The sequence below is a fragment of the Caretta caretta genome, chromosome 6, assembly GCF_965140235.1.
Source record: "Caretta caretta isolate rCarCar2 chromosome 6, rCarCar1.hap1, whole genome shotgun sequence".
Lineage (NCBI taxonomy): Eukaryota > Metazoa > Chordata > Testudines > Cheloniidae > Caretta > Caretta caretta.
Window position 1 is genome coordinate 118,787,836 of NC_134211.1, and position 14,657 is coordinate 118,802,492.

The following is a 14,657-nucleotide window of genomic DNA, read 5'->3' on the forward strand; positions in this document are numbered from 1 at the left end:
GGGCATTTTGCCATGCTTCTAAATAGGACTCTTGTTTACATACCTTCTTGATCCTACTAAATATTACATTTATGTATTAGCAACTGTATATTCTCTTCAGTAAAAAGCAATGCAATTCTAAGGCACAATTCTCTTCCTAGGGCTGCATAACAGATCTCAGCTCCAATATTTGGTTCTGTTTCCTTTACAGAGCCCACAATTGGGGAATATCAGGGTCAAAAATCCCCCAAATGGCTCAGAGGAAAGAAGTTTTCCTTTCAGTTGCAAAGAAGGTGTTTGATGTATTAATGGAACTTGCCTAAGTTCTAGTTCTCTTGGATTCTTTTTGAGCAGTTTCACTTTGAACTGTCTCGCTTCATTCTACATGTAAATTTAATTTACTTGTAATATGACATTTTCTTCCTGTGCTAGTTACAGTAATAGTTAGAAGCTAAGAAAACAGAATTCCATTCCACAAGTAGGAAAATGAAGCGTACATGCCAGTTTTCACTGCCATGTCAGCAAAACAAAAATATTGTTACATTTACCAGACCAAAATATAATTATTCTAAATCTTTTCACATGTTTTAAAGTTCATACATATTTTCATCTCTCTTCAGCAAAACACACTTATCCTGTCCAAAAAAGTGTATGCCGGGACACAGAGAAAACTCTTAGTTTTACAGAGAACTTTAAAAAAAGAAAAAAAAAAGGAAAGACTTATAAAAGCATTTAAACAATAAGAAAAATGTTAGCTAGATAAGCTGAGCACTGATTTTTAACTTACCACAAGAGCAAAGTACACCATAAAGAAAAATGATAAACTACTTGTATAGCCAAGAAAGCCTGTAAAATAACAGTAAAAATAAAAGGCAATTTATAAGAAAATTGATCCTAATGTACAGCTAAAGCTTTACATTTTAGGCATGTTTTCTATTACAGTGCTTGGTATCTGGGGCTTAAGACTCAGAATAACAACATTCCAACTGCCTGTCACAGATCATTTATGTAGTTTTGTAGGGCAGAATTAGAACGGGCTTACCACTAATGGCATGCTGTAAGTAAATGCAGCTCTTTAATGTTCTGCTGTAAAGATTTTATTTTAGTATGGCGTACAAAATACTATTGCAACCCAAGTAATAGGTTAACTAGGCAGGCCTGGAAGGCAGAACATGCTACAATAACTTAAATAGTCCCTACCATTACCAACCCCCTGCCAGCTAAAATAAATAAATAACCCATTAAGGTTTTTAAGTCCTCAGTTGTAATTGCTACTAAAATAGAATAATACTATCTTCTTTCCTTAAATTACTTACCAATTTTTGGAAGAAGTGCAAGAGGAAAAACAATGCAGACTGAAGTAATCAGTAACAGCACTCTGCCGTCAAGATACCATGACCTATTGAAAAACTTAATTATAAATTGCACAAAGTTCAAAGGCCCTAAAATATACATATATTACCTTAGTAAACACTTATCTTGGACAAATAATCCTTAGGATAAAAATATGTTTTTTTAATTCAGTATGGCTAGATCATCATGCTCACTATAAGGATTTGTATTTTAAGCTCACATATATGGCTGTATTGAAATTGAGTTCTCCAACGGTCAGAATACAGGAATGACCAACACTGTTGACAGTTTTCTGGTAGCCAAATACTTGCATTGACATTGGTGGAAGAGGCCTGATTTACACAGCTATGATTACTTCTTAATAACCATGCAGTATGCAAAACCCTGAGCTCAGACAAAGTAGTGGATCCCAGCACTGGGATTTCCAGGACCATGGTTAAATCAACATCTGTACAATATACCAGCTGCAATTTGATTGACTAGAACCACACATCCATAGGACCAAAACAAAAGTGGCCACCTCAGCTTCCCACTCTTTTCCCTATCCTGTTTCTCCCACATGACCTTGGCTCATCTCCACCTCCAAGATTCCCAACACGGACAGCTAACTTACAAACAAGCATACTTCATTAAAAAAAATAAATAATTATAATGATTTTTTAAAGACCCTACTTCTCCCTTCTGCCCAAAGAGTCCCTTCTCCAAAGAACCTGAAGTCTTATGCTCCAATACGTCTGTTAGTCTATAAGGTGCTCCAGGACTTTTTGCTGCTTTTATTAAAAACAGTAACAGAGGGTGCTCCCTGCTAACCTGGTAATAACCACCATATCCTTGACTGATAAATACCTTGCACATCAGCCTTCATGTTTATTACCTATGAACACCTTGGCCTTTGGCCTCAGAGTTTTGGTAGTCCAGGATATGGTTAGCACTTCATACACAGGCAGTGCCCGCAAGACATCATTTAAAAAAAAGCAGATGACCTGAGTTTCATAGAAAAAGTACTGTCACTTATATGGACAACTACCGGTCCTGTTTTTAAAAAAAGTTATGTATAGTGGGATAAAAAAGCCCAGAGCCAACAAGCTTATAGCATTGTTGCCAACTGGAGGTCACACTTCCAAGTCAAGTGACCATTTTGCTATGTATTGAAAATTTCTGTAGAAACAGACTTTTTTTTTTTAATGTATTGTTGCCTAGATGTGCTACAGCTTCAGGTACTTTCTAATGAAACTTTGCTATTTGCAGCCCTTAGGAGCAGTGTCAGTTAACACCACACAGCCTAGACAACAGCAGAGCTCCAGCAGTAATAGCAGCAGCCATCTTGGCTAAATATAGGGCCAGTTTTCTCACTGTTTACAATTTGTCCCTCATATTTGCTTTAAAATGTTGTATTTATATAGTAGTTTATTGAGGTCATTCCCTGAAAGTGTGCCCCCAATATATTTACATGTCATTTTAATTCACAGTTTGTCATAATTTGTTTCCCACAGGGTGGCTGACGAGCTTTAAAATTAATAGAGGGGGTTAAGTAAATGGACCATAAATGCTGCGCTAAGTGAGTGGTAAGCTGAAGTACCTTAGCTGCAGTATATGTGCGGCATTTGTTTTAAGCCACATGACTGTCTAAACCAACAGCTAAACAATCAATAGATTATAGTACTTTTAACCACTGATGAGTTAGGAGGACAAAACTTTTTTGGTTAGCATATACTAATCAATACTATTATGTTTGGAAAATGTGTTCTTGAAAAAACAAATAAGAAACCATATAAAATACCACTACAACATATGAAATACAAATCAGAAAAAAGAAAGTATTACAAAAAGATTCTTAAAGTGTTTTAGTTTGAAATATGGAAGTTATTTTTTATTAAAAATTAACAATGAAACATCAGCGATCAAACCACCCCCCAAGTTTTTCCATAAAGTATTATAGTATAAAAACATTTTCTCTCAAAATGAAAGTTTTTAGATTTCCTATAAAACTGGTTTGAGCTGTAACTTTACTCCTCTATGATAAAAATGTTCCAAGTATGAAATATGAAGTATAAGTTTTTAGCTGTACTGCAAATGTTTTGGCAAGCAGATGTTCTCTTTTTTCCATATTTTAACTAAAAACAGACATTTATAAATTGATTTAATTTCATTCCCAAATAGAATAGGACAAGACCATCATATGTTCTAAATTAGGTTCTTACTCTCAGTCCATATCAGTTATGCAACACACAGGCAAGACAACTTAATTGCATCAATCATATCCTCCTGACAGGGTCATTAAATGTTAACAGAGAGCTCACAAATTACAACATTTTGACGCAGTCTGTGTTTTAAACTACGTTCATGTCATCATCAAAAAATATATGGAGTTCTTGTTATTCAGAATGATTGAAACATTTCTATTTACAATTAACAAGTGTGTATACTGTACTTTTTATAAAAATATACAAAATAGGCATTAAGGCACACTGCAAACTATGGTCCTAAGCCTGGAAACACTTACACATGTGCTTAACTTCCTCAACAGAAAAATTTACATGCATACACATACTCTAAATACATTTCACACATACATATTTAGATCCTATACATGCATATAAAACTAATTTTTCACAGATAGTGATGTTTCAAGTGTGTGAATTTGCTAAACTAACTGAAGTACAAGACAAACCATGCACCAAAATGAAAGCATATCAGATGCCATATTGACTTAACAGAAACAAAACTGTCATGTAAACACATCTGGAAACAAATTTCCTACTATAATTAGTTAAATCAACCACCCAATATTGATGTCCCTTGCATATTTAAAGACTACCTTTAGGTTTGATATTCAATTACATATTTTGGGTGCTTGATTATTTCCTACAATTTTACAAATTAACTACCAAAGAGGTATACATTCAGGTTTCAACAAATGGACCAAAGAAAATAAAAATATTAAAGGTTCTGCTCCAACATGACAATTCAGGCTGCTGTGTGAAGTTTTTTTTTTTTTTTAAACAAAAGTTAAAAGTTATAGATGAAGCAAACAGGCTTTGGACATGCAGAAAAAAAACAAGTTAAAAAATCATAGTTCAGTGTATGCACTTTGATTGTGGCTTAATCAGTAATTTCAAAATACGCTTTTTAGATGGAACAGATTATGGGAATTCGATCTTGCCCACAGAAGTCAGTGGAAAGATTCCCATTGACTTCAAATGGAAATGGATCAGACCAAAGGAACCCTCAGTTGTTTCAGGTAAGATACATATTCTGGTAGCCTTCTCATTTTGAGCATATGAATTATTTACACGACAACCAACAAAGGTTGGTGGAGTCTGTATCAGACAGAAATTTTGGCACATTAAGAAATACAACTCTTTCTTCTAGACTGTAAGGTCTTCAGACAGGGACTGTGTCACTATATATGCTTGTAAAGTGCCTAGCGGAATGGGACCACATTCCTGATTGGGGCCTCTAGAGTCTACTGTTATATGAATGTCAATAATTATGACACGATAATTAAAAGTTACTACGAACCTTATTACAAATTTTTGTTGGAATCAACTCTGCAGGAACACAACCATTATTTAAAAGTAAAAATATCAGACAGCAAAAATAAAGAATTTTTTCCACAATACTTACCCAATCAATTCAATATGCTTAATGTCACAGTGCTCAGAGAGCTTAAAATATCAGGTTGAAGGTGGAAGATGACATTAGTTACAATGTTAAAGACAACAATTACATCTTTTTTTCAAGCTTATGGCAATATTTTCCAAATTAAAAGCAAACACAAAACACTACCATTTATACAGAGCTTTAATAGGTTAAAGACCTCTATTATTTTGAAAAAAATTAAGACTATCACAGACTGCTTTTTCCCTAAGTGACAGTTTTTAATTATAACTAACATAAAAGTATCAAACTGAAAGATGTAAATAAAGCAAAAATAATTTTTTTTTTAAGTAAGCATTACAACATTTATGTACTGTGTCTGTATCACTGGCATACACAGTGTCTCTCTGTTAGAGTTTGTATACTGAGCTTCAGCCCAGAGAAAAATGTTATAACGGAGTGAAAAAATCTCCAAAAATAAGAGTTTGCAAAACAGCCATAACACAACCTAAAACATATTGACATGAATGGTGACAGCACTGTAACAACCAAAATAAGATATTCGAATGCTGAAGCTGGAACGTTTTTCTTAGGAGAGCCAGTTTTCTTGTGATGGATCTGATTCAGATCTAAAGTACATTGCCTGCTATATACAACTATATAGTTGTACTTCCAAAGCATAAGTTCTTTAATGGAAGCCAAGTTGGGGAATTATAAACCATGTTTGAAAACTTGGCATGTTTCTCAAGACAAGTCCAATTACTGAAGCAAGACAACAAATATTTAAATTTGAATGCCTGCTGGGTTTTGTATTGCGGTTTAACAATATGCAAAGTGATAACATGACAGCAGTTTAAACGTTTTGGTTTTTTCTGCCTTCTCCTTTCAAGCTCAGTTCTCACAAGATTCTTGCTCCCTAATATAGAAAAAGATTTTTTTTGGATGGAGTTTTGACTTCAAAGGCTGCAAAATCAAGCTCAGAAATTACAGGCTTAATTTCCTAGTTGGGAATAACTTGACTAAAATCTATGGAGTTAAAGCAATGTGAAATTTATGAGGGAAGAGAATCAGGCTCTATTTTCGTATGTGGATGAAGAACTCAAACATGCCAACAGTATTCTGTGTTCCAGGAACTCCTGTAAATCACTAATTTTTTTAGCATGTGAAATCAAAGGGAAATGTTGGTATCCATACTTTGAAACAGAGCTGAACTGCTTCTACAGGACTTGCTTTCTTCCATTATATAATGTTTGAAACATTTTTCTCTTACCCGCTGTCATTTCCACTTATGAATCCTGCAATTGCACCAGGCAGTTCAGATTTAACAATTAAAAGATAAGATGACATAGCTGTGAATAGAAATGAAACAGATTTAGTACTGGAATACTAGCATCTCTGGTAATTACAATTAGCATGGCTTGACCAAAGTGGTTGGAACGTAACATCCCAGCTAGTTATTGGACTCAGTGGCACCATAGTCAAAATTAATGCTTTTTTTCATATACTTCCATTAGAAATATCTACAAATCCACATGCATTACACCCATTAACTAAAGCAGCAAAGAGATTACTACCACATGAGAATCTTGAAATAAGGAACATTTTCTAGGATACTACAGAAAGGTAGTTTGAAACAATTTGGACAAAAACCCATACAAGTTGGAAAAAAAGGAACTTCTTGCTAAGCTTTCTTCCTTAAACTTGATCTACTAGCGGTAGCCTGGCTGCAGCATGGTCTCTTCCCCCTTCTTTTATAAGTTAAAAAATATCTGTGGGGTACTAAATTATGAGAACAAATCATGAGAATTATTTATATTTAGAAAATATTTTAAATGATGTGCTTTGATTTTTTTTTAAAAATCAGTCAGTACACTAATATCTAATACACATTGCAACAATTTAGGTAACTACAGGATTGATATATTTTTACAATACAAAATTACTAATATTTCTGGTAATGAATTACAACAATGTAGTCAACTAGGACTTCAAAAGTTGTCCCTGTCCTGCATACCATGGCCACTAGGAATGTCATGGGAACAACAGAGACAGAACTCTGTTCCTCCTGCTTAAAAAGCACAGGACACTTTAGAGTCAAAGAAGAATCTCCATTAATTGTCAGCAGCATAGGAACTATGATACACAATTAAGCATTTACGATTCCGTTTAGATGAGGGCAATGATATAGATAAACATACAGTTAATCGTTACTCTCTGTAAAAAGACCATGGGGGTAAACAAGAACTCTTAAAACTTTCTTCACTATTACTCATGAATATATTACCTCATCTACAACCCATTAGCCTCTAGAAGAGGCTAATTCTCATGTTACTGTGTCTTCACTGTCTGTAAAGGTTTACATATAATTCCAAGACCAACAGAAAATTACTCAGTGATTTGTTCAGTTTTACAGTAGCTTTAAGACACACCTAAAACTACCATGAAGGTAACCCCTCCACCCTTCAGAACTGAATGATTTTAGAAATTTCCTGAAAAAGCTTTAAATATTTTTAAAATCTGAAAAACATTTTTTGTATTTAATAAGATTAAAGTTTTAGTCCAGTAAACTCAGTTATTTGGGTTTTTTTTAATCAACTTAAGTTGAAACCAAATACAGCACATTTCTGAAAGCTGATTTTAAGATTAGACACAATAAAAAAATTAAATAGACTGTTACAATCTTTAAAAGTTAGTAATCACAGAAGCTGCAGCACTGAAACAGTTAATGGTAAATTCTGAAGAGAAGGAATGTGGTCTCTGTAAAGAAAGTGAAATGTATTAATACAAAGTGACATGTACCTACAGCAAGGTTAAATTAAAAACAGTTGCTAGGTCACTAAATAAGGAAATATTCACTTCTTTGTCTTAAAAAACTCAGATTTTTCCAATCTAGAACTGTTTTTCCCTGTTGACACACAGCTGTTGATAAGGCCTGGTGAGAAATTGTACGTGGTGTCACCAATTTGATTCTTTTACTATGGAAATTAGATGGTATGTGCTATATAAGAATATGTATAAATTTTAAAAATATCAGTATTACAATAGGAAGAAGACAAAGAACTGAATTTTCTGATGCTAACGTATAGATACATTCATACATTATCCCCCCAAAAGGCAGATTTTAAAAACTACTGAAGTCGAGAAACAGTAACTTTCTTTAAATTACAATTCATCATTAACAGTGCCATCAGTCTCTCTCTTACTTGTACTATACAATTCATTCTATGTACACAGGTCTGAAGTTTCAGACATTTATCTCCTTCAGAAAGATTTTTTTAAAATCATAATTTCTATTGCAACTTAAATTGCAGAAAGCTTCAGATTAATGTCAAGTTTAGATTTCCTGCTAACACATGATGTCACTCTTCCCATACATTTCTATCAGCCTCTGGCTAACCATTTAATTGCTTATCCTTTGTTGTGTGCTTACTGTTTGTTTTTCAAATTGGAGTCCTATTTCATTGAATTTCACTCCCAAGAAGGGAGCTAAATCGTGCAACAAGAAACTTGCACGTGTTAAACATTTGTATGCATCTTTCTTACTTTCTGTACATATACTAATACATATACTAATAAATAATTTAACAAGCTACTTCAGTTTTCTTGTCCAATTTATGTTCTTTTCCTTTTTTCTTTTCTCTAGGATATGAAGAAAATCAATGCTGAATGTACTGAGTATATTTATACCCTGAAGCTTACGTAAGATACGAATCTCTCTTTTGGCAACTCATAAGTAAACAGCACTGCACAGGATACCATGCTCTTTTCATTGTTTAAGAGGATAACTCCAGCTTCTTTTTCATATCAACAAATACAGTTACATATTTCACAGGAAGAATAGCACTTTGGTAGGTTGAGAAAACCCCAAAGTTTTAAATTAATCGATCGATCAAATATTTTTATTTAAATTAAATACAGGTGTTTTTTTTTTTTAAATGAACACACTTTAAATTTGAAATTGAAAACCTAAATGTTAAGGCCTACATGTATTAAAATCTATTAAAATCACGTAAATTAAATACCAAAAATAATATTACACAGTACATGTATTCTGCCAAGCTTTAAAGAAAGTCAAACCACTGAACTGCTGGAAATCACTGGCTAGGCATCTGGAACCCGAGTTTACTGAAATGCTAAACCAGCTTTTGACAGCAGTAGCTTCTTCATTTCAATTTATTCAACTAGTTAGGTTCAATGACTAGTTCATTCAAAGTTATGAAATCAACTGGGAACTGAAAAAAGCAGGAAAGCTTGTTTTCCTCTTCCAACCTATGAATAATAATTAGGTGTAAGAGGTTGAGATCTAATAGTTCTAAAATCTTGACAGATAGAGTGACCAGAAACAATTAATTTGATTCACTAACTACAGATGATACTTCATTAAATCAGTTTTAAATGCAAAACATGTTTTGATAAACTTTGATAAGAAAAATGTGTGTGTTCACTACTTTTAAGGGAGTCATATATAATAAAAAATCAAATGCTGGTTTTGTACATTTAATTTTGAGTTCAAACAGTGCTTCACACAAATCACAAATAAAAAATTAATCTAGTAAATAAGAAATGCATCATTTACCATAACAAAACTGTAAAAGTTAAGAATTTGAATAAATATAAATGAAGCTATATAATTGCTTAAATAAATATGTATAGTGTATCCTGATCAGCAAAAATGCACACCAAATTTAGTGTAGAGGCTCTATTTAGTTGCAAATCAACATATTTAACGGTTACCAACTAGTCAGAATCAACCTTTCTTTAGGAAAATAAAAAGTACAAATCCAAAACATAATTAAAACTGATGATTAAAGTCAGCAAAAAGGAAAACTTGATTTAAATTGGGATTAACATTAGTCATTTAAATCACTTTGATTTAATACACCCTGCTTTAATATCTTAAACAATACTGAAAAAAATAAAGAAACTAATCACGGATCCTTTGGAAAAAAACTACAAAAAGGTTAATTAAAGAAATCAGTTTGTTGAAACTAAAGAGGGAAAGCTTTCCACTGAGATGGGATGTAGCAGTTAAAAAAAAAAAAAGTCTAACAACAATTATTTTCTAGTAAGAAAAAAATAACTACAGTGTCCACTAGTTTTGTCCAGTGTCTACTAATAGAAGTAGGAGAGAAGGATAGAATCAAAACAGGTATCTTTGGCTACAAAGGAATGGTTTTGTGAGATTTCAAAAATGGCAGATGCAGACATAAAAACTTCAAGTTATACTGTAAAACTTAAATGCTACCTACACTGGAGAGGACTTAGTGTATAAGGTCATCTCTCATAAGGGGAGCAGATGAGTTGGTCATGAAGCTGAGCTGTTCTACGGCAATTGCAAAAGAATACGTCATAATCTCTGATCTGCACCAATAGTAAGGAATTAACATTTTGTGTCATTTGGTTGAGTATTAAAACAGACACTTAAGGGGTCTAAAGAATTATCTATCACATACAAACAGTTACATTAAAAGAACATTAAGGTTGCAAAGTCAAGCACTCAAAAAATTAGTAAGTGCCAGAAGTAAGGCTGCCTGTGCAATCTGAGTTCAGCCCTCTTACGTATATATATATTAGGACAGTCTTGGCCAGTATCATGTAGGAAATGCGTGGCAGAGCCAAGGAGAGAATTCAACTCTCCTTAGTCCCAGTCTAGTGCCTTAAATATAAAAGAATGTCTGTTCTCTTCTTGCATACCCTCTGCTTCATTCGCTGTCCATCTTGTGCACTGAATGATGCCGAGGTCCTATGGAATAAATGGTACGTGGCGACGTAACTAGAGACTTTAACATAATGCCGATGCACAAAGAGGCTGAAATACAGTTGCAGAGGCAACCTTAATTTGGGCATTTCCTATTGCTTGATTTAGCAACTTTAATGATCCTTTAATTTAACTTTTTGTACATAGTTACTACTAGGAACTGGCTGATCAAGAAGAATTAACCAGAGTTGAACTTTATACCAACAACAACTCGACTTATGGAAATTTTGTAATTCAACATTCCATCAGGGAGAAAAACAACAATTCTCAACACCTTAAAGTTATCAGCCAATAGATTCACCACTGTCCTAAGAGCAACAAGTGATCACACTTATTGATATACAGAACTTATTAGCACATTGTGAAATGCTGATGTTGGCTGGCTAGTTTGCAGGATAGGATTTATAATGTATAACGTTAAGCTACTTTACACCAAGAGTTCTTCATTATGTAGCTGAGGGCATCACAACAGGTTAATACTAACTAGAAACACATATGTAATAAATGCATTAGTCAGCATTTCTATACTGTGCATTTATACTGTTTGGCACTCACCATATGAGCCCAGATTTGAAAAACCATGGGCGGGGGCGGGAAGAAAAGAGAAAAATTGGGAAAAGTCCAATAAACGCACCACCAATCCTCTCAGGTAGTCCAACCTTAAGCCACCTAAATGGCTTTGCTTTTTGGTTCCCATAATACTAACTTCAGTTTCTTTTCATCATCCTATCCACAAACAAGGGATTTGCTGCCAAAGTCTAAAGTAGTGACTTGGGAGGATGTATATTCATATCCAAAGGGAACTGTTGACATGATTGTTCCTTCCTAATACTTGGGTTGGTGATATACCCTTTAAAAAAAAATCTCATGGTTGGAAAGAATGAACCTTATTCCCTCTGGCTACTTGTTCTCAACTAGTTCAGTTTGTTACGTTATTATTAATACCTTGCATCTTTATAATGCCTCATGCAAAAAATCCCAAAGCACTTTATAAACTTTATACACAGGAGAGGAGTGAGGTGAGGAAGGGAAACAGACTTTGTAAAAACCCCTCTGTCCAGACACTGATCTCTTGGACAGAAGAGACAAGAGAACTGTGAAGAGAGAGATGGGGGACAGTAAGACAGCAGAGCAGTCTTGTCTTGTGGAACTGGGCAAATACCAGATCAATAAGGTGTCTCCTCACAGATTCCAGGCAGCACAGAAGATGGAAAGAAAAGTAACAATTGTATTCCCTTGCTAGAGAGAATCTGACCAATAAAGTCCTGTTCATTTCAAAACACTGAGAAGAAAGGTTAAAAACTAAAATAAGGGCGGGGGTAAACCTAGTTAAAAGTTACACTAGGCTAAAAAACAAAAAAACAACCACCCTATCACTGAGAAACTGAGCTGGACTGCTCAGATAAAATTGGATCTTTCATAGAAACTAATGAGACAACAGATATTTGAACTTTTACATTTCCCTCTGTAGATAAAATGACCTTCTTAGCAATAGTCTGTTCTGACCCAATGGATGCAAGAGAAAGTGTCCATCTAAATAGTGAGATGTCAGGAGATGAGAGTTGTGAATGCAAGTGAAACTGGAGAGTGGAATGCTGAATTTTTAGTAGGCAATTCTGTTTCATGGGGATTTGGAGTGGGGCTGAGGGAGAGGAACATTACCGTATCTCCATGGGTGGCACATCCAATATGCTGGGGAAAGCTGTGCCTCCCCAAACAACCCCGTGTGGCCCAGCCTAGCTCTTCCCCAAAGCCACCTCCTGCTCGCCCTTCCCCCAGGTGGCAGGCTGCTCCTCTTCAGTGCTGCTGGGGATTGGGCGGCCAAGACTTGGGGTGGCTGGGGCCGCCCTGTGCTCGGGGGCCAGAGAGGGCAGCGGGGCTGGCCTCCCCCAGCTGGCAGTTCACCCGCTCCCATGAGTATCTCCATCTACCCATCTGAAAATCAAAATAATACTATAACCAAACTGCGAAGAGAAGAGGAGCAGAAGAAACAAAGTGTGAATGCTACCAAAAATCCATGAGCTACTTTGCCCCTCATACTGCATGAGGCTTCTGTTTATCTTCAGAGGGGTAGCAGTGTTAGTCTGGAGCTGTAAAAGCGGCAAAGAGTCCTGTGGTACCTTGTAGACTAACAGACGTATTGGAGCACGAGCTTTTGTGGGTGAATACCCACTTCGTTGGATCAAAAGCTCATGCTCCAATACGTCTGTTAGTCTACAAGATGCCACAGAACTCTTTGCAGCTCTTCTGTTTATGTCAGTTTCTAAGGCAGGGGTTCTCAAAATGGGGGTTGTGACCCCTCAGGGGTTGCGAGGGTATTACATGGGGGTCACGACCTGTCAGCTTCCACCCCAAGCCCCGCTTTGCCTCCAACATTTATAACAGTGTTTAATGTAAAAAATTCTGTTTTTAATTGGGGGTTGGGTGGAGGGTGGTCACACTCAGGGGCTTGCTGTGTGAAAGCAGTCATCAATACAAAAGTTTGAGAACCACTCTAAGGCATCCATCCCATGCATTAGGTATGTATAAAAATATTACACAATCAAAACAAAGTCTTGAAGGCTCTCCCACTCAATATTTATGAAAAGAATATATTTCCTTTAGCAGAAATCTACAAAAATCACTGGAGCTGCATGTATTTAGTTTAAAACAGTACTAAAAAAACAAAACAAAACACAACACCACCACAGATTTAGTACTTGTCTGAATGGGAAAGGTATACTGGTAGAAGGCAGGATGAATATAATCTGCTATAAATTATACCAACAGAACTTCCTGTGTGGACTATTTTATTCTGGCATGAGAGTCTTTTTCCAGTTTAGTTTATGTCACTTTGGAAGGGATTTAAATAAAGCTGAAAACAGCCACTCTGATTCTGGAATAAGAGCATCCACATATGGGAGTTATACTGGTGTAACTATGGTGGTTTAACTACAAATAGACCAATCTAACAGGAAAAATGTCTCACGTAGAAAGCTCTAAATGTATTAAATCTGCAAATAAATATAAGAATTATTTTCTTAAAAGTCTTAATTTTTTCACTGTGTCAAAAATCCCCCAATTACATTCACTACATTATGAAAATACAGCATAATTGTTCTTACTGGCCATCAATTGTTAATTTAGTATGGCAATTGATAAACCTGCCCTTATTTAAAGAAGCTCTACACTGGAAATCCTCAGTTTAAAAAAAATAAGGCTAATTAGCTTTCAGGTCAAACACAAACGGCAGCATGCATTCCAGTTTGCTTAAAAACAAGATTTGATTTTCTGTATTTGGGGGAAGGTCAGTAACTTCTTAAAGGATTAACCAATCCAGTCTTTAGCAAAGAGATGCACTAGGTCTGCCCTTCCACTCTATGGGGCTGTTAATTTATTCAAATAGGTTGGTTGAATATGTACTCTGATGGGAGAGACAAGGATGCAATCCCTGATTTTCTCACTATATTTGCCATATTTAAATTCCTCCAGATTAGTACTTTTTAAACAAGACAAAATTCTATTTACAATACATTTTTAATTAAATGACAAATGAACTCTGAGCAGAATAAAAGGTAAGTTGCAAAGCAGAAAAATATGACTATCTTGATCATAGAAAACAACTGAAGTTCGAGTATTTTAATTTCATGGTGTAAAATATGCCACTTGAGCTTTGGCAGAAGCAAGATAATGCTGTAGTTTTATATATAAGTTATGTAAATTGTACTGTGTACAAATTCATCACTGGAGCTATAAGTATGTTTAACCAAGCTTATGCAAGTTATAAATTCCTTCTTCCCTAATTTAGGCTCCCTCCAATTCTCCCACTGTCTTAACTGTAATAAATGTAATTCCAAGTAAAATCTAAAAAAGGCCCTCTCTTCAGCATAACCAGCTTAAGACTGCTAATTAGCAGCACTTAAAAAATACAAACAAAAACCCAACATCACAACTTCATGTTAGTGCTATGCTCTGACTGGCCAGCAGA

The 14,657-nt window shown here is 35.0% G+C and overlaps 1 protein-coding gene across 9 annotated transcripts in view; it reads right to left on the reverse strand.

The window, feature by feature from the left end:
• The window catches only part of SLC38A6 (solute carrier family 38 member 6), a 53,602-nt gene that overhangs the window by 18,195 nt on the left and 20,750 nt on the right, over nucleotides 1–14,657 (reverse strand). For all 9 annotated transcript variants that reach the window (XR_007357078.2, XM_048852794.2, XM_048852792.2 and 6 more), the window contains exons 6-8: nucleotides 6,203–6,281; nucleotides 1,296–1,378; nucleotides 767–825 (exon numbers count right to left, since the gene is read on the reverse strand). Coding sequence is in view for 8 of the 9 variants with exons in the window: in XM_048852794.2 (XP_048708751.1) it covers nucleotides 767–825; nucleotides 1,296–1,378; nucleotides 6,203–6,281 (221 nt within the window). In the remaining variant the exon portion in view is untranslated. The remainder of the gene's footprint in view (nucleotides 1–766; nucleotides 826–1,295; nucleotides 1,379–6,202; nucleotides 6,282–14,657) is intronic.